At 34.6% G+C, this 24,167-nt stretch overlaps 1 protein-coding gene across 2 annotated transcripts in view; it reads right to left on the bottom strand.

Moving 5' to 3' along the window:
* Nucleotides 1-24,167, bottom strand: part of ELP4 (elongator acetyltransferase complex subunit 4) — a 149,968-nt gene that overhangs the window by 78,662 nt on the left and 47,139 nt on the right. For both annotated transcript variants that reach the window (XM_027800991.2, XM_055723034.1), the window contains exons 7-9: nt 19,314-19,502; nt 4,876-4,984; nt 2,064-2,170 (exon numbers count right to left, since the gene is read on the bottom strand). In XM_027800991.2, the coding sequence (XP_027656792.2) occupies nt 2,064-2,170; nt 4,876-4,984; nt 19,314-19,502 (405 nt within the window). The remainder of the gene's footprint in view (nt 1-2,063; nt 2,171-4,875; nt 4,985-19,313; nt 19,503-24,167) is intronic.

Raw genomic sequence — 24,167 nt, 5'->3', positions numbered from 1 at the left:
TATTGACCTCGTTGCTCTAGTCAGCCTAGCAGTAGCCTGCCTCCCCTAATAGTATGAGGGAGAAAAACATATGTATTATAGATTAGTGAAATGTGTACAGGAAGATCACAGTAGGACAGTGATTTAATATGTTCAAAAAGGGCTAGTTTGTGTCAGTTCAGCTTACAGAAAGCATATCTGTAACAAAAGCTGAAGTTATTCAAAAAGGGTTGCAGCTGAGCAATAAAGGGAGAAATTATACAAGTGGGTCATCTACACATGTCTAGGGCAACAGGTTGTTTCAAGAGTTTCACTACACCCTTGTTTCCAACACTTCTGCTCCAAGGGTAATTCAGTTTGTTTTACAGTCTCCTGCTAAGTTGTGGTTTGTTTGTTTGGTTTTTTTTTATCATTCCAAATTAGAATTCCAAATACAGTTGACATAAAAAATTGTATTCTGAGTCAGGTTTCATAGTGAGGAAAACCCCTCACTCCCCCACTCCCAATATTCTAATTCATAGCTCTAATACATGAGAATTTACCATGCTGTGAAATGAGGGTGCATGCTTCTCTGCACTTCTGAAAAGAGTAAGAACATTTGTATTTTAATATCAAACACAGACTATTAAAAGTTTTTGTTTCTAATGTACTGCTGAAAAGCAGTTGTTAAAATGGTTTAATACCTCACAATGCCTGGTTTCACTAACCACATTCTCTGGAAACTGAGAAACATTATAAAGGAATGTCTTTGGGAAAAAAGCTCTCCACATATTTGCCTTTAAGTGGCTTCTGAAGAGGATGCCTCTAGTTGAGAAACTTCTAGCACTCATGCAGAGATGACCTGCAAGAAGAACTAGCTGCCTGATTAACTATTAACTACTCTCAATAGGATTAGATAATTAAAGACATTGATGACCATTAATTAGGAGGAGGGCACCTTAATTTGTCACTTGATAGGGCTCTTTCAATGATTTATAGGTTAGGGCTACTTGCAATTGTGAAGGGGAGGGGGCAGTGAAGAGAGAGAACCCTTAAGTTACCTTATCAAGTGGCCAGCTAAAAAGGGCAGAGGGTCAAATAAGGGCCAAAGTGGTCACTTAAGGGTGAAGTCCCAAACACCAAAGCAGTGCCAAGCCACATTGACCATCATTTGGTGATGGAGTAAAAAATATGCTAATTTATTGGTGGCAATTCTCTCTTTTTATGGTTTCAAGCAGTTAAGACAAGTGGTCTGCTTAAGAGCTTTTCATTTGAAAAGAGATTAAACAAAATGGTTTGTCAGGGATGCTTAGCTGTTTTATGTCTTTGTTAAAAAAAAAAATTTGCCCAGACTGTACCGATGACTATCACATCACCCCGAAAGCCATCTTCCATCTCTAAGCATTACTTGGTTAATAAATACATCAGCTCTAATTGCTTAATAGTGCTATGTTCATTTGCTCTTTAGCAAGATTAAAATGAAATACATCTTTTGTATTACTGTCTTCTATCAGGACTGTCTGCATAAAGGTCACAGAAAAAAGTTTAAATTTAGTAGGAAATTTACTTAAGGACATTAGTGTAAATGATACTGTGTTTAAAATGACATAAAAGAGCGAAAGGTGATTTCAGTAATGCAAAGAAAATGGTTTCTGAATACTGATAAGGACACTTATCCCTCATACCACACACAATTTTAGGCAGCATTATACATTAAAATCCCTCTACTGGGGTAATAACATGTAGCTACTTTCCCACCCACTAACACAAGTAAGAGCAAGTCATTAACATTTAATTAAATATGCTCCTGACATCCTTAGAAACATGTCACGCTTTGTTATTGAAGGTTGTGGCCTACTTTCTACGTACATTTTAAACCAAAATAAACTATTTATAACAGACCGATTTAGTACAGCAAATGAGACATTTTTAATTAGAAGGCATATTACAGTATTTTATAAAACCGTTCTGAACAGCAAAACCAGAATGAAATGAATTTACAACATCTGATGCATATTTTATGTATTTCACAAAACAGAACATAAGAGATGGGATTAGCTCCACCTTTTGGGTTCTAAATAGTGAAACAAAACTGTTTCTCTTACCTCAATGGTGAACAGCTTCCTTTTTAATTTAAAAGCAAGGTCCTTCGTGTCTGACACATCACAGATCAAGCTATTAAGCCGAGGAATCTGATGTACATGAACCAAACCTTGTGGAAAGAAAGAGTAAAGGAAGGAAAAAATTAAGAAATGCTGTCATCCAGATGCATAAATTAGAGTCTTACAGCAGAATTCTGTATATTTACACACACTCATCCTCCCCTTTTTAAACTGGAGCCTACTACCAGGAGCAATGAAGCAAACGGTGCGATTATACTCAAGTAATCAAGCAGAATAAGATAAACAGAAATCCTTGTGCGAGGAAAACTAATTGCACTTTGGTACAGAAGTACAGATGTAAAGAGGGATCTTAATACTTGTCAAAACTACAGCCGGTTTGTGTGTGATTTTCTCTTGTATTTACAGTAAGCAAATATGGCTATCACCTTGCACGCTGCCCACGGCACCACTGAGTGATCTTTATTTTATTAAATGCACCAGTAAGCAGCCAGCAAAACAAGGCTTATGGGTTACTGATAACCACTGAAGCTCTAATGAGAAGTACTCCGTTTTGCGCCCTGAAAAAGCCTTGAAAAAAGTTTCTGGAAAACACCGATTTAGATCATGCTTTTGGATAAATGTTAACCCCTATGCCATCCTAGGAGACACAAGTTTGCTGCATGCAGGAGGCTTATATAGCTATTCAGATGTTTTTAACAGTACTAGGTGCACTGCAAGCTCTGCATTCTGTCAGCTGCAGCTCAAGCTGATTTTTTCTGACAAGGACGCTGGATGGTTTTTGTGCAGCCTAATATAGTTTCTGAACAACCTAAGGGTGATTCTCTACATCTGAAAACCAGGAAAATTCTACAGGGCTTCTCAATTACTGGCCTATATTTGCTATTCATAAAGCCAGCGTCTAAATGGAAATACTGAATATTTAGGAAAGACATCTTACATGAAAACGGCAGCTGTGAGAAAACCCCCAAACACTAAACCCTTAATTTAAAATAAGGCAAGTATTTTTTCAGGGTCTTATTTATTTTTTAAAAAGAAAGAATAAGGGAAGAAAGTTTCCTAAAATTAAAACACCTTAGAAGCGTATTCTGGGTATTAATTACAAAAATTCTCAGTAACATTAGAAAAATAATTTTACACTTTGAAAGCTTCTATCCCTGCCTCCTGTCCAGTGACATACAAGAACTATTTGTTTGGCTATTGAGTTCAAAATATAATTATTATATATAGGAATAGCAGGTATAACACAGGGTTGGTTATATACACTATTCTGAAAATTTTATTTAGGATCATCTGCATCATTCTTTTGTTATTTTATTAACTTTTCAACCATTTAAATTTGCAGGCAGCTTAACGAAATTATTAATGCAGGATTAATTAAATAATCCAATAATTTAATCAAACTTCTGAGTAATGTCAAAATCTTCCATCATCTGCAGTAAATAAATAATCTTGAAATATATTTTTAAGCAAAAAGAATCCACAGGTTAACATAGTTAAAAATACCTATTTTTATAATTTTAAATTAAGGTTGCCTAAACCTCAAAAGCTATGCATATTGGCATGTAATTTTTATTAAGTATTACCAAAAAAATGATTTAGCATACATTTTTAAAGTAAACCAGGAAATAACTGATAAAACACAAATTGTCTTAAAGGATCTCTTCAGTACTGAGAAAAGGAGTATCAAATTGACAGAATTATGTTAGCATAAACAAATGCCACATCACGATTATACAGTTGGAAAAATAATTAGGCAAATTATTCTAGCTTTTGTTCACAGTTTCTTTTTCATTCACCTTTTTTTCAGATAATGAAATGTGCACTATATCCATAGCCAAAAAGATTTTTCTCTGATTTATCAGTTACAGCCTACACATACACAGTGGTGCCTCAACAAAATCTTTGCTTCTTTTTCTGTATATTCTGCTATGGAAAACACTGCCACATTCTCACATGTTTGCAGCAGTTTTGGATAAGCAGTTTACTTTCAACTAAAGGTTTCCATGGAACTACAGTAGTATCACAATAATAATAGCTGTAATTTATGCACACTCAAAGCACCGCTCCGGATTAGCTAAAACTGTTTGTTATTCACTGCTTTGGCTATGCATAACTTATAATCTGATCTTTTAAAATTTAAATAGTTCTGCTGCAACAGCTAACAAAATCTTTGGGAAACAAAATGCAAGATTAAACGCCGTTATAGATTTTAAAGATAAATAATTTGAAAGGCTACATGGCTTTTAACCAAAATTAGTTTCATATTTTACATGCCACACATATCCAGACCCATTTCTTTAAATGTGTTAAGTGCTGTAACTTAAAGCTGAAAAACAGAACATTATTTTTAGATAAAGTTTATATAGCACATCATTTAGCAGTTTATTCACCTTAATACAATATATGTTTTTCCGTGTTCTCTATTTAAAACTTGGCAGATCAAAAGTATTGATTTCATGACAAGTTCAGCTTGCTGGTCAGATGATTGCCAAGCCTCCTCCGCATGTGAATTCCCCAAAGCCTGCCTGTTGAGATGTACATCTGATTGAGCCATGCCTCAGTAATACGGCTTGACAACATGCAAGGAGTTGCCATGTTTCCTTTGCAGCCTTAATGCACTTTACTAAAAATCTTCCTAACTCAAGACTGGTTAGCAAGGAGAAACATTTAAGAGGTATATTCTAAAATGAAATCAAATGCTACTTTACAGCAGACACCCAATTGGAGGGTAAGCCGCTAAGTGCCCTAGAAACATTTAGGGCAGACTTTTTGCATTGCTAAAGATGGAACTTACCGTGGTAATCCTTGTATAATGGATTGGTTTCTCTCTCAGAGCCAATAAATGATTCAAGACCAACTACGATATCTGACAAGTTTGTTACACGTTCCATAATTGCTTTATTCTGTAAGACATGGAAACAAAATACACATCCTATGTGATGAAAAATGTAATTAATGTTCATAGAGTAAGCCCTGGTCTTCTCAATGACAAACTGTGGGGAAAAAATAGGTCATCAATACTTAGAAATTACATTAGAGGGCTTTTTTCTTAAAAAAAAAAAAAAAAAAAAAAAGACTTGAAATTTCTGTCTGAAGAAAATATACATTTGACAAGCAGAAACTATAAAAGGGCTAACTCAGAACTAAATATTCTCCTACATCTTCACAACACATGCATTTGCTCACATCAGAGATATTTACAAGTATGTGGCAGTTAAGCACCTCTCACTGACTTCTACTATGAGTCAGGTGCCCAGCTTTTGTTTGTGTTCTGAAAACCTTGTTTTTTAATATACTTAGGCATATCAGCTCTAATATTTTGAGCAAGCACAACCCACACAATTATTCACTTTGTTTATCAAACAACATGGAAAAGCAAAGCATTTTCTCTGGTATTTTTCTTTCTAAAAGTTCCTCTCTACACAACATATACATTTGAAGCTTCAAATTGCATATTTATGACTTATAAGTGATGCCTTATGTCTTGTGCAGCAAGGTACTGTCATGTGCCTTAAATAAGCTGTTTTCTGCACAGTTTACTTAATTTTATACAGCAGAAGGCAACTTTCAAAGGTTACAACAGCCATCTTCAGAGGTAACAGGATAAAATGTTCTTAAATGCTTTGATGATGCTAGTATTTAATGTGAAAAAAAAAGAGACAAATATGTTGCTAAAAAGCAAAATATTTCTTTAAGATAAGTAGTTATCTTAAAAGCTGTCTGGACAGCTGGTATACTCTTGTTCTTGGCTGTAGGTAGCTATACAAATTGCACCTTCAGGGGTATCCAGACCAATCACCTCAGAACACCCATTCCAAGTATGAAGAATTAGCTCTGTAGCTCCAAGTTATAGCTTTGTACTTTTTAATAATTTTAAATAATTTTTTGTACATTCTGCATTTCTTTCATAAACTATACAACTGACACTTACTATGAAAGGTCAAGTTAAATACTGGTAAACTATTTGATAACAACAACAACTTATAAAGTAATCAGGAGCAGAGAGAAGAGAAACATTCCTAGATATGTTAGAACTAAGTCTATGCATTGTACTGACATACAGGTTTATTAAAACAGTGATAATACACTAACTGCTTTCATGAAACCACATTTAAATAATAGCGTATTTCCTAGCCACAGGGAAGCCTATGAAGCAGATGTAAAAGGTGAACATTTCCTACTCCCATCAAAGAATAATCTGAATTCTGCTTTTTGACCACTATATAAAGTAACTGTGGTCTGTCCTGCACAGCCCAATCTGCTCAGGTTAGAAGGCCTAAATTCACCGATCCCATGGCACCTTTACATCCCCTCCCCTCCCCATCTTATGGGCCAGATGGCATTAAATCCTGGGGACTGGTCTCTTTTCAAAGCCGCCACTTGAGCACAGGCCAAAATGATCTATCCCCATGGAATCAGGGAACTTCAATTTTACCTACAAAGTCTAATGATGGATAACAGTAAAATAGTGTTGCACTACAGAATTTCCTTTTTGAGGAATAACGTAAGCGATTGGAGATAAAAGAACACTGCCTACATATCAATCCCTAAACTTTGTTACTATATCCACCCCCAAAATGCTAATATTCTCCCCTGAAATATTAAAACTGACTTGCAAATTATTTGCCTTTCCAGGAGGAGAGACAGTATGCTATGTTTTAATGAAAACTTTTGGTCACGTTATTCTACAGGGTCAATCACATAAAGATGGTATAAATATAAATCTGAAGTAGCCAGTGACCTCTATAAATCCACGGACCAGAAATTTACATATTTTGCCAGTTCTTCAGCAGGCTGCTGAATGTTATTTGTATAAGCAAGAGATATAAAATTGTAACATAAATAAACACTGATGTTTTCTGGAAGCTAACCTAAATTCTTGGTATAGAATAAATACACTATCATTTGAATAAACCTTTGCTGTCCCTTAACATTTTTGCTTGCTGGTTTTGATAAAAATGGGTTACAAAAACTTTGGATAGAAAGATGCTCAACCATCAGCACAGTATCCTCATCATTAACAGTCCTGCAAATTGTAAGAATAGCATCTTTCCTATTTGGTCTTAATTTTGGAAAGATTAAAGTGATAGCTAGCAATTCAGTATTTGCTTAATGACACATCAATGTGTTGGTTTCAGCTCTTCTGAACAGGTTTGCTTTCTTAAAATCTAGTCTGTTTGCCCATGTTGATTTTGTTTTTGTTTTTAAAGTGTGTCAAAATATTCTCCTGGCTTAATGCAGTGTATCTTGGGAAATATTTTGCACAGTGAATTGCCACACCAAACAGACATTTGCTTATGTAGCATTGTTGCCATAGATCTGTATCTATCATGTATTTTCTAGTTTGCAGTGTTCAGCACATTAATGTCCAATCAAAGCTGACGTCAGCACACAGATAGTTGTGATGTATGGCATACTGACATAAACACACAAATCATGTTGCCCCATCTGGGCTTGAAAATTTAACAGAGCTCCAGATCTTCCTCCAGCCCCATACAAATCTACCTCCTGCTTCTGGCATAAACTTGGCAGCTCTGGAGGTGAGCCAGGACATGGTTAGGAGGGAAGCCAGGAATGGGGAGGTTCAGGGAAAGAGTTTGTTGGCAGCTAGAAGAGGTATTGTTTTAAATTACACTAAAAAATAATAAAAAAAACCCACCCAACCCAGTCCTGGAAAGTTTTCAGTCTTGCTAGATGTACTGCAGTTTTTCTAAATTAGTTAGTTCAGCCAAAATGTAATTATTCTAACAACATGGTAGCAACCCTGTTGTGCTGGTTGGGCTGGGCATCCATTCTATATCTTACTTTGTGCTCACTGTTTTAGACAGACATTTTCTTTTAAGCACAAACTTGCAATATTTGGGTTCAACAAAAGTGTACTTTCAAAACAATGTCTCCAGAAAATCCATGTAGCTAGCTGGGTGTGTAAATGGGAACTATACATATGGGTTTAACTAGCTTTTGGGAAGGGCAATTACGGAAAAAGATTGCTTTGTCCTACTAATTTATTTGCAGAATTTACATAGTTTGAGTAATTATTTGTGCATGTTTAAAAATACTTATTTACAAATAGAGCAGTTCAAAATATATCATCTCCTGTGTCTGAGTATAAAGTGTTCTACCAACACAAATATATGTATACCCTGTATACTCAAACATACATACTGAAATTAATGCTGTCTGTGTGTTTCTACTGGATTGAGTTCTTAATGTACCACAATTTTACCATTACTACTATTAATCAAATCAATCTTGGTTCATCTGGATTCCATATTAGGAAAAATATCTATCTTTTCTACTCTGCTCTAATTTCTAGTTCTCCTCTGATTTCCTGTCAAAATTTTTCTAACACACAGGGATATGTCCTCCCATTTTTATTTTGTCGATTTCTAAACATATTAAAAACCTCACAAAATGTATGTAATAAAAATATTTAAATACTCAGTCCTTGTGCTGCATTAAGTAAAGAAAAGTCAAGGAATGGAAAATTTTCTCAGAATGCCTTCCATGTTTCTACATACTACATATAAACAATCTCAAAATTTAAAAGGAAAATAAGAGACTCATGTCAAAGATCTGTAATGAGATCCAACTAGCACTTGTATAAATACATTAAACTTTTGAATCACATGGGCTTTATATATTTGCATTTGTATTTTGATCAATGCATTGACATCATTTTAATGCCAATTTACATATTGAAAATAAGGTATTTTAAGACTATGCCTATTTTCAAAGAGGCCTGTATTTTGATAGAGGGCTATATTTGACTTCTGTACCTTTACATTCAGGTAATCTAATCACATCACTGATTTTATTTTAAAACATTTAATTAAGTTAATACATTGAATCCTAAAATGAGTTTCATTACCTAAAAACCTACTTACAAACTTACAACTACTAGCACTGGGACAAACTCCAGTTTAAATGGTGAGTTGCATACATTCCATGTGACAGCACAGAATTTAAAGATGCATTCAGTCACTCCCCCCCCCCCCCAAGACCAGGTAAAACTATAATTGTGGGCAACAGTTCGTGGTGTTACCAACAGGTGAGTCCAGTAACCTGAACACTTCATTTGAAAGAAGGTCTCAACAATAAAGAGCAAACAAGCAAGTTCATGCAAAGTAATATGAACCTTATAAACTTAAAGCAAATTTTGGTGCATGAACTTTCAAAAAAAGCTCATAAATCAGTTGTGCCTTTTTTTTGTTTCCGTTGCATTCTGTCATAAAGCCGAAGTAAGCTTAGCACTATAGCACTGGCAGCCACATTGGGGTATAATGTAACACTTGCGGGTTATTCAATAGATGAAATAATTCTTGATATTTTCTGAGAGATTATCACACAATGTTGTGGTAATGATTTCACAATATAGAAATATTTACCGTTTTTCATTACTACTTAATCTTCAAAGGATTTTAAATTGAAAAGATAAATTATAAAGAACATGGCTTAAATATTTATCACCATTTGTTAATTAGGTACTGCTCAGAAAGTCACAGAATTACCCATGCCTTTTGTTTTGGTAAAAGAAGTTAGGTATTGGGCCCTTATACTATTATTATAGAGAGATAGAGTTTGTGCACTTTTTCATTAGTCACAAATCCTGAAAATAAAAGATTAATAACTGCTCTGTCAAAAACTACTATATCAATAATTAACAAAGACTGTAAAGTATAAAATTCTATACTTATAGTCTGACTCCATGTTGACTAGCTCTGTTCTCAGTGCTTGCACACACCAAATCTACTAATTGAACTTTGAATTTAGGCTAAAACGAATGTACACTCAGACCAGTGGAATTTAAGATGAGCCACACTACATTAACAATGATTGGTACGTAGAAATCTGCACCAATATCACAAGAAAACTGAATAGAAGCGTGATGTCTTTGCTGGCTAAAACGTCCTAGAAATATACTTCAAGGATTTTCTACAAGTCACAATCCCTTCAGTGATGAGATACCCACATTTATGGATTCTGACTGATTGAACATCTTTTACCTTCGAAGAACCTTACTGACTGTAATAAAACTTAAGTATAAATATCCATTGATATGGCTGAAATTCCAAGCATTGATTCTGGTTATATACACATGTTAGCTAATTTCAAGAAATTAATAGTATCTCAATATTTTTATACAAGTTACAGAAGCAAAGAATGGACACGTAGTGAAGACATGAGCAGATAAATTAGATGCAACGCACCCGTAAAAATGGGAAGGGAGTAACAAAGCATCTGTTGGCCAATATGTTACACAATATATTAACTCCAGATTTTGGTTGTTCTTTTAAAGTTGCTTTTAATAATGTTTGTCCTGATAGTCTACATAAACTCCAGAGTCTTTTAACTGTGAAACTAGTATTTTTGTTTCTTAAAAGCTCAAAACATCATTTGAGCCATGGTTTCCTTATCTTACACCTAAAACACTGTCACTGCTATAGGAACTCTGCAATGTTATTATCAAATATATCAGATGAAGGCAGATGACACAGTATTCAATTAAAAAATTCTGGATAAATTTTCAGGAAAAATCATCAGCCAGAAAATAAAAACTAAATATCACACACTAAAAAAAATAAATATCTTTGGATCTTCACTGAAGATGGATTACCTGGACTTGTCTATTACTTAAACTATAAAAGAATCCAATGTCAGCAAACCTTGACATCCTACAAAATAAAAAGCATGTCTGCTTCGCCATTGGAGGGAAGACCTAAAGGCCAACAGTGAAATAAGTGATGACTCAATACAGATAAAACAAGCAAGTCAATAACAGTTGCTGCTGTGGCCTACAAAAACGAGAGTGAGAACAAAAACTAAAGAAAGTTTAAATCAAACTTTCCATCTATTGATCTCGAAGTGCTTTACAAAAGACAGGCAAGTGTTGCATTCCTCATTTACAAGTCACGTAACAAGCACAAAGATGTCATGTGAGTTGTCCAAAGTCACAAGCCAGTCAACAGTGAGCTGGGAACCGAAGTCGGCCTTTCGTTGAAGCCCTGTCTACCCCCTTTGCTTAAGGCTTAGTTTAGGAGGCTGCATCTATGGCTTTGGGGTACCAGGAAAATATCTGGTGATATCATGAAGATGGTGTGGGAGTCAAAGAAAGCTGGGTGCTGCAAATCCTGTTATTATCTGGCTGAAAGAGGTGACAGATGTACAGGGTATTAAAAGGGTGACACTTTCTGAGCTGAATCCCTGTTCAGTGCTTTTCTTTTCTGACTATTTCTTTAGCATTCAGTAGCTGAAAGGACACGTGACTATGAATGGTTCTGGGGTGTGGGGCTCTTGCATGAGTCCTGCTGCAGTAGGTAGATGAAATAAGTCTGATCAGGTCCTTCTCCAGTGAAGAGTGAGGAGCTGGGAAGAAACTAGTACAAGATCTGGGCTGAGATGAGCCCAGCATCTCCCCTGAACACTACGTGGTCCTTATTAATGAGATTGTCTCATTGTTATAAAAGAATGTATCTGGAAAATTCTATGTTATTATTTGTCTTTAAGTATCACAAAAATAAAATGACGATTTGAACAGATTTGGTTTAAGAATTAAACACATGTAATATTAATGCTAGAAGTTGGTCACAGTGTCTTATAAAATACAGATGCAAAATAGACTGAAAGAATGAGTCATATTACAAAAGAGACATAACAAAACTGCTGAAATTTATGTATTTGAGACCTACTGGCTTAACTAAAATCCTATGACTCCATTGGGGATTATTCATTATAAGAAAAATGTTTAGGAGTTTCTTTTGTTGCCATTTTGCCTGAAAAAAATGTCATTGCAGTTTGTGTACCAATTCAGAAAGGCTAACTATTGCTGCAACTTTCATTCTTTAAACAGCAAATTGCATTTTATTCACAGGTGACCAAAAAGATCCTCCACTATTTTTTCAATTAATAGTACGCAAATATCAAAAGGAACATCTAACCGGCGTTGGTAATCAAGTGGCAAGATTATGAAATATAAAATCATTTAAAAAACTAATTCCTTATTCAGTACAAAATTATAGGCTGTCATCAGGAGCAGGCTGGCAAAGCTGGGTCCAGATGGGAAACTGGCTGGGCAATAAGAAGAGGTAGGGTGGAAATGATGGGTAGGCTGGAAACGATGGGAACCTAAGGAAAGACATGACTGCTCCCTCTGCTGGCAAGGTTCTCACCTGCTTTAATTTTTAACTAATGAGTAGGCATTTCTTTAATTATTTAGGATCTAGCCAATAAATAATGCAGTATGTTCCTTCCTCAGTCTGTTGCTGTGTGTTTGCACATTTTTGAACTTATGGTGCCCTATTTCACTAGAATAATTTGCCACAGAATTAAGGCTCAGATGGATATCTAATGGTAGAGTTACTGGCTTTATATTTTAATTGTTCATAAAATGAAAGGCAAGATTAAGCTTTTTAACCTTGAAAATATTCTATTTTACAAAGTTTACACATTTCATGTTTAATTTAAATATTTTGTAATATTACGATAAATTGCTCATCATACTGTAACAAGAACCCTTTTATGTAGCAGTAAGATACTATAAAATGAAACATTTTGCAGTACAAACATACTAAATTACACGTCATACCAAAAAAGTGCCATTCTTCCATGAGTAAAATTCATGACCAGAGAATTCAGCGATAATGTTTGCATTAAAACTTAATTAAAAGACGAAGATAAGTCATTCATTACTTGATTTGTGATATAAATTAATAGCTGCAGTAAGAACATTTAGAAAAAATCTGTTCTAGGATTTTGGCCTACAACCAGAAACTCCCAGAACAGGAGGGATCAGCTTTTTTTGCCCACTGTTCTCATCTGAATCCTGGCTGAAAAGCTACTCCAGCTCCCAGCTTTCCAGAAGGCTCCATCCCAGGAATCCTCGCCTGCCATTTGGTTTGCTGATTTTAATCTCACAGGACTTTCTTACAGTGGCTCCACTATGCTGAACTGGCACTTGCTCCTAGAAGTGAGTTATTATTAAACTTGTAGGTCAATTGTGGCACTAACAACTCTTTGGAAGCTTTCAGCCACGGTGTACAATTTACTGGTCTAATTAAATATTAATTCTAAGTGTTACATTCTGTGGCTAAGAGCTTTTATTTTCCATCATCAGCCTGGAAGAGAAAGAGGTTACAAGGCTAATTTAATCTTCTTTTTTTTCCCTAGCATTAAAGCTTAACTACACAGGCACAAAAACATCATTAAAGATGCAGTATTCCTTTTTATTATGATTATATTGTAATTAATAGAGCAGGTCTAAACAAAAAGATGTAAAATTACATTCTGAAATTTCAAGGTTTTTAAACAACACCAAAAGTTCATATAAAAATGTTTCTAAGCTAACACTGCACAGAAATTCAATATTCAGCTACATGAAATTCATTTAAGATGGGAAATACATATGCAATAATTTAAATATAAAATAATTTTACACAAAATTATTGTTCTTTGCTCTGAAATACAACAGACAACAGATAAACCCCATATTTAATGCTAGATTCACAGGGCATTTTTTTCAACTACTTGTACTTATCTGAAAAAAATGGTATTGCTTCAGAAAAACAATACCACCTTCCGTTTTATAACAGAATTACTGGCTTAAAGCAGATAACTACTTTGTCCTGCATTATTTAAAGTCACTCTTCTAATCTTTACTTATCAGTGTCCAAATGGGCTCAATACATGAGCCTCTTCCCTTCTGCTTCCATAACAGTTGTGTCCATGTCTGGACACTGGGCATTATATTAACTACTTAGTCCAGTAGCCAAAAGATTCCATATGCTTGAACAGATGACTATCTCCATACTGTGATGGGATATTTAACTGTTTAGGTCTAATATTGCAGTTGAAAGATTTAGTTCTACATCTTACCTAATTCTTTAAAGTTTTCCTAGGCGTATTTTCAGATTATATACATAAAATGTAAAATAAAATTGTAATGTTGCACATACTTATTAACTTGTAAAGTTTAATGTATTAGTTTTAGAAAAGTGATTTTTTTGATTAAAAGATAGTGTGTTGATGAGACAGTGATAAGGTTGTATATATAGAATGTCCTTCTAAAAAGTAAAAATTATTAAAATGAGAAGGCTTTCCTGAGCATGCAATTTTAACATACAATGTGACTGTTAATCATAATACAGCTAACTCAATTAACACGTGGGTACAAAAATATGCTTCAGATGTATATTGCATTTGTTTTTGAAATGGGGCATTGTTACCAAATCAGAAGTGGCAGAGCTGGAATACAGCCTGTTGGCAGCCATAAACTTATTTTATGAAACAACAATTTTTTTTCTATTTCTTCTGCAACTCGATTAGCAAACACTATCAACAACACTAATAGAAATTGGAAAAAAAATACTACCCCACAATTTAAATTTTAAATTGTATACTTCTGTGACCTTTCTACTCGGTCATAATTTTTAAAATGACTTTATGAATGTCTAGAATATCCAAACCAGAGTATTCGTATCTGAAAACTATGTGGATAAGCCAAGAATTCCTGTCATAAACTCATGACTCTCAATATTTCTTTGTATGGTTGTTAAGGTGTATTTCTCACATACAACAAAAAGCAACATACAACATTAAAAGGCAAGTAAAAAACCATCAATACAGAAAAACATGAAGACCATTTCATATTTGTAGCTCCTATTTTACAGAGAATTTCAAAAGCTTGCTTAACTATGATACAGAAACTACATGACATTTTACCTCAATATAAATTTGTGTGCAGTGGCTACCTCATCAAATACATTTGAAGGATATTCAGCATTTTACAATTGTGAACTCTCAGAAGTTAAGAGTTCTAAGGCAGGCAATCACTCTTAGCTCTTGTCATAGGAATAAAGATTTCAAACTGTGAGAAATTCACAAGCTATAGGAGTTCACATCTTATAATCCTATATTAGCAATGGATTCTAAGGCATTCTATTGCTTGACTTCGAGTTTAGCTGCTAAATTACTCAGTGTGAACACAAAAGGCTATGGATGTGAAAAGGTTTGTTTCTGAATTTTTCTACACTGAAACATACAGTAACTTATGCACTTCAGTGAATTCAAAGCATCAAAACATTAATATTGTAGGAAATTAATTTTTTAACGTACTGGATGAAATAATGAAAATACCTTGCTAAACAGAACTTCAGACTCTGAGGACAGGTTCTGTAACAAAACAAGACTTATTCATACTGACTTTTCATTAGTCAATTAATTTCCCTTGGTACACACTGACTAATATGGTTGTTAGTCCTCACCAGTAATAGGGCTTCAAGTTCAAAATAAACAATGGTTTTAACACAAGTGTTACACTTTCTCCTAGTGAAAATAATAATCTACTCAATAAAGTATTACTTAAGTGATACAAAATTGGGAGGAACAGGGACAGAATTACAAACATTATTTAGTATTTTGGGGTAAAGATGTTTTTGGATTTACCAATGATTTCTAGTAATTAAAGAAAAAGAAAAAATACAATAGGAAAATATTTTAAATTATAATTTAGAGCTTTTGGAAGTATAAATCAGTGTGACATGAAAGTTCTTTAAGTCACACTCCTGTAGCACAAGATTTTTTTTTTTTTTTTTAAATTAGGTATCAAAATGCATGGATTATCAACATACAGAAAAAGAGTCCTTATTTGTTTTTGGACTTTTGTTTTCGACATAAGGAAATAATATTCCTTAATTTTGGAAAGCGTAAAAAGAAATGAAATCCCCCTTCAGTCTGCCCTCCTTGATCAATGCTAGATTTTTAAAATGGGAGTAATTTTCCCTTTTCAAATGCACCATCTGATTTCATAGGCACAATCCATCTTGGTAGAAAGACCTGAAAAATAACCTTCCATCAACTATTTTAATCATACTTGTAAGTATCTCAATATTTATTACCTGACAGTATAAGAGTATGCTCAATCAGTAGAAAATATCAATCAAGTAAAACTTGTCACACATCACCTGAATAAAATTCATAATTGGATAAGTTTTTAGTGTCATTTTCTTGAAATCCTGTTCCAGAATAATGTCCTATTTTTGTGGTTGAAAAAAGAGAATTTTATTTTTCCTTCATGCACTGTTTGCACTAGAATTTTCATCAATAAAACACAAGGAATGTGTTCTTTAGTGGACTACAATTTCTTCAAATTACTCTGAAAAAACCCTGTAGACAACCAGATTTTCTGTAAATTTGTGTCTTTTATCACAATATAGCCTCACAGAAGACTGTGAAGACATTCAGTGTCCCATCAAACTGGGTGAATGAGCATCATCTTTGGATAGATGCAATTCAAAGTTATCAAATCCAAGACAATGAATAGCTAGAATAATGAAAGAGCGACATTGGTGGATGTGTACCACAGAGGGAAAAGCATCAAGAAAAAAATCACTGTCTAATGTTCAGTAGTCATCAAAGAGACAAAGCAGACATTAGAATGTAGGAAACGTGAACAATCATAGCATGACTGTGTTATGTTACTGTAATAAAGTAAAATATGATTAAAAGAAAAGTGACTGTTTAAAAACATAAATGAGGCAGCATGAGAAAAAATACAAAACAATCAGAATACAGAAAAGATAAAATAGGCAGCCTCATCTTATTGTCTCATCAGCCAAGAACAAAGATATAATTTATGAAAAGTAAAGGCAAAATCAAACTTTCTGAAAAAGAAATAAACCAGGTAGATTTAATTTGTGGAACTCCCAGTCACTTGTGAGGTATTTGGCAAAATATATTAAAGAAAAAAATCCCAAACTATATATATATATATATAAAATATATATATTCCACATATATATATGCATTATTCATACACTACATATAAAAATATAACTAGTCTGGGTTGGAAAGACTTTGTCCTTATTGAAAATCAGTACTACCAACTGTACGTTTTATTTCTTCACTGGAGTAACTAGTACTGGGGGCTGACAAAGGCAAGATGCGGTATGAGTCACTACTAAAAATCTAGTTTCTCAAGAGAAAGCAGGTAAAAAAGAAACCATTTTTCTGCATATGTAATGCAGGAAAAAACTTGATTAAAATGTGATTTTGAACTCACATTTACCTTCATGGAAATTATTCATGTGAAGAATTTACGTGTAGACTGCTTAATACAGTTGGGAGGCAAAAGTTAACAGAAAATACAGAAATAGTAGTTCAGGGAACAAATGTGGAATTTAGCACATCTTCAGAAAAAAGTGTGCATTTTCTGTGCCTTCAGTGTATTGACTAAGATTCAACAGAGAAAGCATATGCTAGAACTTACTCTGATCAAATTAAATATATATAGAGAAATGCACTTGGAAAAAAAAAATCCCCTTCTCTTATTCTTTCAGAAAGAAAAGATATTTTCTTCACTTTTTTAATCCAGCAAGGAACCTCAGCAACAGAATGGTGAGTAGCTGGGTTGTGAGAATGTGAGCAGCTGCTGTTATTATAACTAAAGGTCTGCCTACGGCTTGAGCCTGAGAGACCACATGTTCGGCTGTCCTCTCATCTTGCCATCCTCACCAATTAACTATTAACATGGAGGGCTGTACACATGCTCTCAGGGGCTCTTTAACAGGCTTCTTGGAGAGTGGAACAACTACACAGCAGGGCTCTGGGAACTGAGTAATGTGGGGTATAAGGAACCCTCAGCAGCTTTGCTCCTCCTAATGACAGTTTTCCCCATAGTTTAGTGCTTAAAGAAGGATACATGAAATTTAACAATTTCAAAAAAAATAATTAACGCTCTCATTTGTTTAAGGCTACTAAGCAAAGATTCTGGAAATAATATCTCTTTCTGTTTAACTCAAAATACTCTAGCACTTACTGTAAAACAATTCGGTTAAAATCTAAAAATCAGTTATTTAAAAAATGAGATATAATTTCAATCCTAACTCCATGGGAATTGATTTATATGGAATTTATAAGCATAAACCCCAAATCAACTAAGTTTACAACAAACAAAAAACTTTGCCCTTCAGTTTGTTTCTCAGAGATGTTTCTGGACTTCTCTAAAATCTGATCATACCTTTTACTGACATAATATATATATAAAAAAAGACTACAATGAAACCAATTGTATGTCCCAATTATGGACAGGTAATTCCAACGCGTAAAAAGAAGGATGCTTATTTTACATTCACAAATTCTATTCATTGCATTAAATTCTAATGTCAATCTTTTTGAAGGCAAACTGCCCTCTAATATTTAAAAACAGCAAAGTAAGGAGATGGAGGCTTGTACTGCAAGAGGAATATTCATACACTTTTGACTGCAATGGTAAAAATAGAAAATTGTTTCGTTTCTTTATTTTTGAAGCAGAAAGTGCATCAGGGTATCTAGATAAAAAACATTTGCAGGTATTCAAACACCTTTACAAAATGCAATACTCAAGTGAGAGTCATGTACTTACCTAAAACAGGATTTAATCTAATGATAAACTCATCTTCTATGAAAACATTTTGCATAATATGAGGTTTTATCCAGTACTTTTTTACTATAATCAAATCAAATGAATATCTAAAATTATAGGTTCTCTGTTCATTGTGAATTATAATTTTGCTTTTGTAAGTTACATTACCACTTGCAGAAAAAAAAGACTATCTGCATTTTTCCTTTTGCTAAAAAAGTTTATTTCCAGAAGACACATTTAAGTCTCCATATACCCTCAGTGCTGTTAGCAGCTTCTGATTTTGCAGTTGGGAAAATTACTCTGATACCATAACTGGGTTGCTCCTCGTTCCAATACAAGGGGATATTTGAATTAAAGAGTAAACCAGTATCTTGCAGTTCCTGGCACACATCATCATAACATCACACATCATCATAATGAGCATGACAGATTAAGACAGTGGACTGAAATGTCTGGAATCAAAACTCTAAACAGTGTTCTGAAGGCAGTGGAAAAGTATGTAGGGATGTTGTAAAAGAAATAAATTAAGAAGAGATTACTAGCACGATTCTGTTTTTTTAATAGTTTCTGAAATTTTGTTAGTTTTTCAAAAAAGACTAAGACCCACATAAAGCATAATTGTCTTAAGATGGTTTTACACTTAGGTCTTTGTAGATTTTGCAGCATGATTGTCCCACACAAGTACAGAAACACTACAGTGAAGTTATGTTTAACTTTGCTGTTTGAACAAAAAGTTTTCAAAATGTCCAGATTTGCATGTATTTTCTTACCATGAATTTTAAATTTTTGCTAACTGATGTGTCAGCTATGAAATGTAGCAAAGACAGCATTCCTACCTGGATAAGGTGAGCAGGCACTGTGATGATGCAGGCTGACAAAGATTTTCTGAGGAGGCCACGGAGAACATACAGAAATTTTGTAAGGCTATGAATATCTTCAGGAGTATCACTGCTACAGATGTCATCACCCCACAACATGGAACCCAGACTCTGAATTCCTATCCGCAAAATATTCTTTTGTTTTTTCTATTGAAAAGAAAAGCACCACTTGTTATTTTTTAAACTTTAAGAGGAAAATGGCATGCAACGTATTTTAAAACTACAATTTATAGAATTCATGTCCATAATAATTACATATTTTATGTAATCATAGCTTAATCTCAGATGATCTTATAAAAATTACAAATGGAATGACATTTTTTTCACTGACTGGGTATCATGCTATGTCAGATAAACAAGCACAATGTAAGAGACAGCATGGAAATACTGAAAACTACTAATCTGCATTTTGCAACCCGCTAAATGTATGTATATTCTGACACAAAAGGCAGTAATACTATGATTTTTCATGTCCTTTCTTTTCTCCATCACTGCCTTGAAAACCATGCAAAAAAAATAGATCTTTTCTCTCAGCTTTAAACTGGTCTGCTGGAAGGGGCTGAGTGTAATCAAATACAACTTTTGCCTCTGTTTTCAACTTTCTGCTGTGTTACTTTCATAACCTGACTATTCTGTTTGCTTCAGCTTCACTTTTTCTGCTACTTCTAAATGAACAAGGTCATTTGTGGCCTACCAATGCATGGCCCTTTCACTGTTTTAGAAGTCTGTAAGTATCATCTACATTCCTGTCAACTCCTTCCAACTAACGAAAGAAGGTTTACCCACAGGTATGGAGAAACAGTCTCTGATGGAGGCATCAGCAGATTGTCTCTTAAGGACTACATCTTTCTGAAAGTCCTTGACATGAGTGTTTCTAGATCTGCTTTAGTTAGCTACCGGGCACTAGAATCTAAGCTGTTTTGACATGTAAAATCCTAAACAGCCTTGTGTGTTACCTAGCTAAAGTGTTTGCTGCCCTGCAGAATGCTGGCAGAAGAGCATCCAGCCGTGGCAGTGGCTGATAAAGCTCCTTTTCTGAAGGGGCAGATTCTGAAGCCAGAGTGGTAATTTGTTTACGCAAAGTAAAATGTCATCTCTCATGACGACAGATCTCATTTCTGCTTATTTGATTGACCCTTCCTGGTGATCTTTAAGAAGTATTTTAGGTATATTTACTATCAGCTGAGAGAGAGACAATAAGCACCCTTGTTGAAAGACTTCCTCTACAAGGTGATCAAAGATACATTTCTAGAGTTTAGGGTTCATACTTAAAGGTCAGCTTTATATATATATATCTACATACTAGTTTAGCTAGACAAAAGTTTCCAGGTACTTTTCATTACAGTAAAATGCTTTGATAAACTGTAGATACTCATCTCTACCAGCTGGAATGAACAGTAACTCTCAAGCACAAAACACTGCGCAGCTGCTCTGGAAATCCAGATGAAAGGTTTTGCCAAGACAAGAGGCTACTTTTATAAATACTTCTTTCTCCATATTGGGTAGACAGAGCCCAAGTTGTGATACACAGTTGGTACCACATGGCTCTGCATTTATCCAACCCCTGTGGGTTACACAGTGAGATGACCTGCCAATTCGCTTACAATCTTTGTGAAAGTGGTATGTTTTAACTCTGGCAGATTCTTTAGTCTCCAGCTTTGCAGGCTTTTAGGCTTTACTTATGTAAAGTTAACTTTTTACACTACAGTATGAAGATCTGGATAATAGTACAGGGTAATACGACACAACCTGACTTCTCTGTATATTTGTTAGGTTTGGATGTTCTAAATTTTAAAGAATAGGAAAAATATTAGCTAGTCTAATATTCTTTAGTGACTTCTAAACAGGGCAGATTCATGCATTTCTTGATGTGTGTTTAAGTATTAGTACTAAATCAGGCATTTAAGAAAACTACTTTATCAAGATATAATGGATATGACCATGCAGAGAAAGTGTTCTGGTATTTCAAAATTTCAAAGCAACATACATAAAACTTACAGAAACTTTTCTAATGAGAAAAAAAAATACATTTTCTTATGAAAAACATCCACAAGAACAAACAGAGAAAAAACTGTATCAGGGTATCAGTTCTCTTATTGAATAAAGGATGACAAATGCTTGTTTCACAATATTAAATCATAAGAATTGTAAAAGATAAAGCTGTTCAAACACCAGAGGATATCAGATGTATTTATTTTGGCTGGCCAGTAACAGAATTTCTACCAGTATAATTCGGTCAGGCCCACAAGGCCCTGACAAATGGCTTATTCCATGACTGAAATATATAGAAAGTGTTAAGTCTAATATTCTGTAATAAGCCTGCAGTAAAGAGTAGGATAAAAAATTTTTATATACCACTACATCTTTTATACTTTCATTAGTTTGGAAGTTAGGTTTTTTTTTTACCTTTTGCATATAATTTTTGTAACAATGTTTGCTTTGGCAGCAAGAATTCTGATTATGAAGAATTAAAAAATCCAACAAAAAAACAATCCTTCCCAACTTCCAGGGTAATAAAGTCACCCAACTTGAACTCCAAAGTATACCAAAGAAATGTTAAGGAAATATAGTTGCCTATGAAAGTTCTGTTGCCAAACATGAAAAACCCATAATATTCTGAAACAAAAAAGTGCTGTTCTGTACAACTTAAACCATGCTCAAATTATAAAGGGCTCATGCTCAATGATCAGCAGCAAAGAGTTACTCTGAGGTTTCTGAAAGATGTAAAACACACTCGTATTTCTAGGTTATAGATCATTCAGACCTTGCATTTGCAAACAGATCTTGGCAAAGATGTTCTGGTCAGTGTGAACAAACAGGTAATGCTTTGATTAACTTCAACCACACTTTTTGGTAGCCTAATACCTCAAACCAGAATTATTGTCCTAAGGCGCACAAAGTCATGCAGGACAGTCAAGTATCAATCTATGTGGGCCAACAGCAAACGGTCCCATCAAACTAATGTTAACTAATCATACTAGGTCCTAGAGATGCCTGACCAATTTTTCAGAGGTCTACTAAACCTCTAAAAGTAGTTTTCACTAATTTTGCTAACTGTGTTAAACCTCTGTCAGCTGGGGTGAGTCACATTCTGATCATTTTTCTCCAGACCCCTCATCAAATACTCGTAAAAAGGAGTAGTAAGTCTAAGTATCATTGGGATACTAATGTGAAAGTAGCCAAAAATATCTGAAAGTTTTAACAGTCAAGTTAAACTTTTCCTTTGAATCCAGATTAAACAAGGAACACATTTCTAGACCTCAACAGTCTAGAGATTTTGGAAGGATTATACTTCACAGTACACAGAATTCAGAATTAGTGGCATCAACTTCTGTCATCCACAGACAGTGACTAACTGATCTACTTAAAGTCAGTAAGTAAATCTCTTGAAAGTTCAGTACCTCCCTGCTACATTTTGGTCCTTGCAGTTTTCTCTGAACCTCATGAAAGCCACTGCCAATAGGACCTACCCAAAATGGAAAGCATTATTTGGGAGAGATGAGCATACATGCACATACTTCTCAGAAGCTTGTATTATTATTATATACAGGAAAGGACACAGGTCCAGAAGAATACAAGCTGGTCCTTACTCTACAGTCTTCACATCTGGCTTCTAAAAAAGTACTCTTGAAGGCTTAGTAAATAGAAGGGGATATGGAGTAGCAGAGAGGTTAATTTATCAGAGATTTGGATGATAAAAGGTTACAAGGCATGTTCTGGGCCATAACTACATTCAACTCTGGACGTAATTTTTAAGAAGTGTGTATTACATGTTGCTTCTAAATGTATGTAACTTGAGTGTACAAAGAAGGATGATGCATGGGGAAAAGAGGAATCTTAAAAGAAAGTAACAGAAACCAATCCAGGAAATCATATGCATTATCTCCCTTGAAACAGAAACAACTACACAAGTGCTAATGGATTTCTAGATGGATAAACTGGCCTGAAAAAAGACTCTTTTTCTAACTTTTAAAGCTTCACCTCAGAAACTTATATATGTCATTTAGCAAACATATACTGAGTTGAAGTTCTGGTTTTGCTTTATTAACACTACCAAGACATTCTGAAACAATGAACAAGTACAGAAAATAACTATCCATATCTTTAATTTTTCCCTGCTTGCAAGGAACCCCCCAAAATACCAACCTTCATTTTCTTTTACATGTAAAAAAATATTCAGGAATATACAAAGAAAAATAAGAAACACCAGCCTAATCTCTTCAGTAGGAGGTTGTTTGCTGGCTGAAGGCTGGCAGGGTGTTTGTTTCTCTCAGCGCTGCTCCTTGCAGCCAGCAAGCTCTCGGGCTTCCACAGGACCTGTCACCGTGCGGGAGGAGCATCCCTGTGCACGGTGCCTTACCGTAGGATGACATGCCTGTTGCCATGGCTACCACAGCAAGTGGGGAGAGGTGCCTGTCAGGGACCAATATACTTCTCTAGACTGGCACTGCCACCAAAGGGAAGGCAAGCTCTCCCATAAATCTCAGCAGACTAAACACCAAACACAAATAACCTAAATTTACACACAAGTGTTCTGCGCAGGTAACATTGCTAAAACATACTCTTAGACACAAAAAATATACACTCCAACATTATCTTCCCTGCAAAAATGATTTCTAAGATATTCAACTGGTAATAGTACACAGTCTCATATTATATTCTCTGAGGCTCTCCAGCACCTATACTAATTAACTTCTAACACCGTAACATTTCCATCATACAACAATAAAGATAACCACCTATCAATTAAACATATACATATATATAATATATTAGTTTAGTTCCATCTACTCCAAGGGACTCGCATATTAC

Source organism: Falco cherrug, chromosome 10, assembly GCF_023634085.1.
Source record: "Falco cherrug isolate bFalChe1 chromosome 10, bFalChe1.pri, whole genome shotgun sequence".
Classification (NCBI taxonomy): Eukaryota; Metazoa; Chordata; class Aves; order Falconiformes; family Falconidae; genus Falco; species Falco cherrug.
This window is presented reverse-complemented; position numbering and strand designations above follow the sequence as displayed.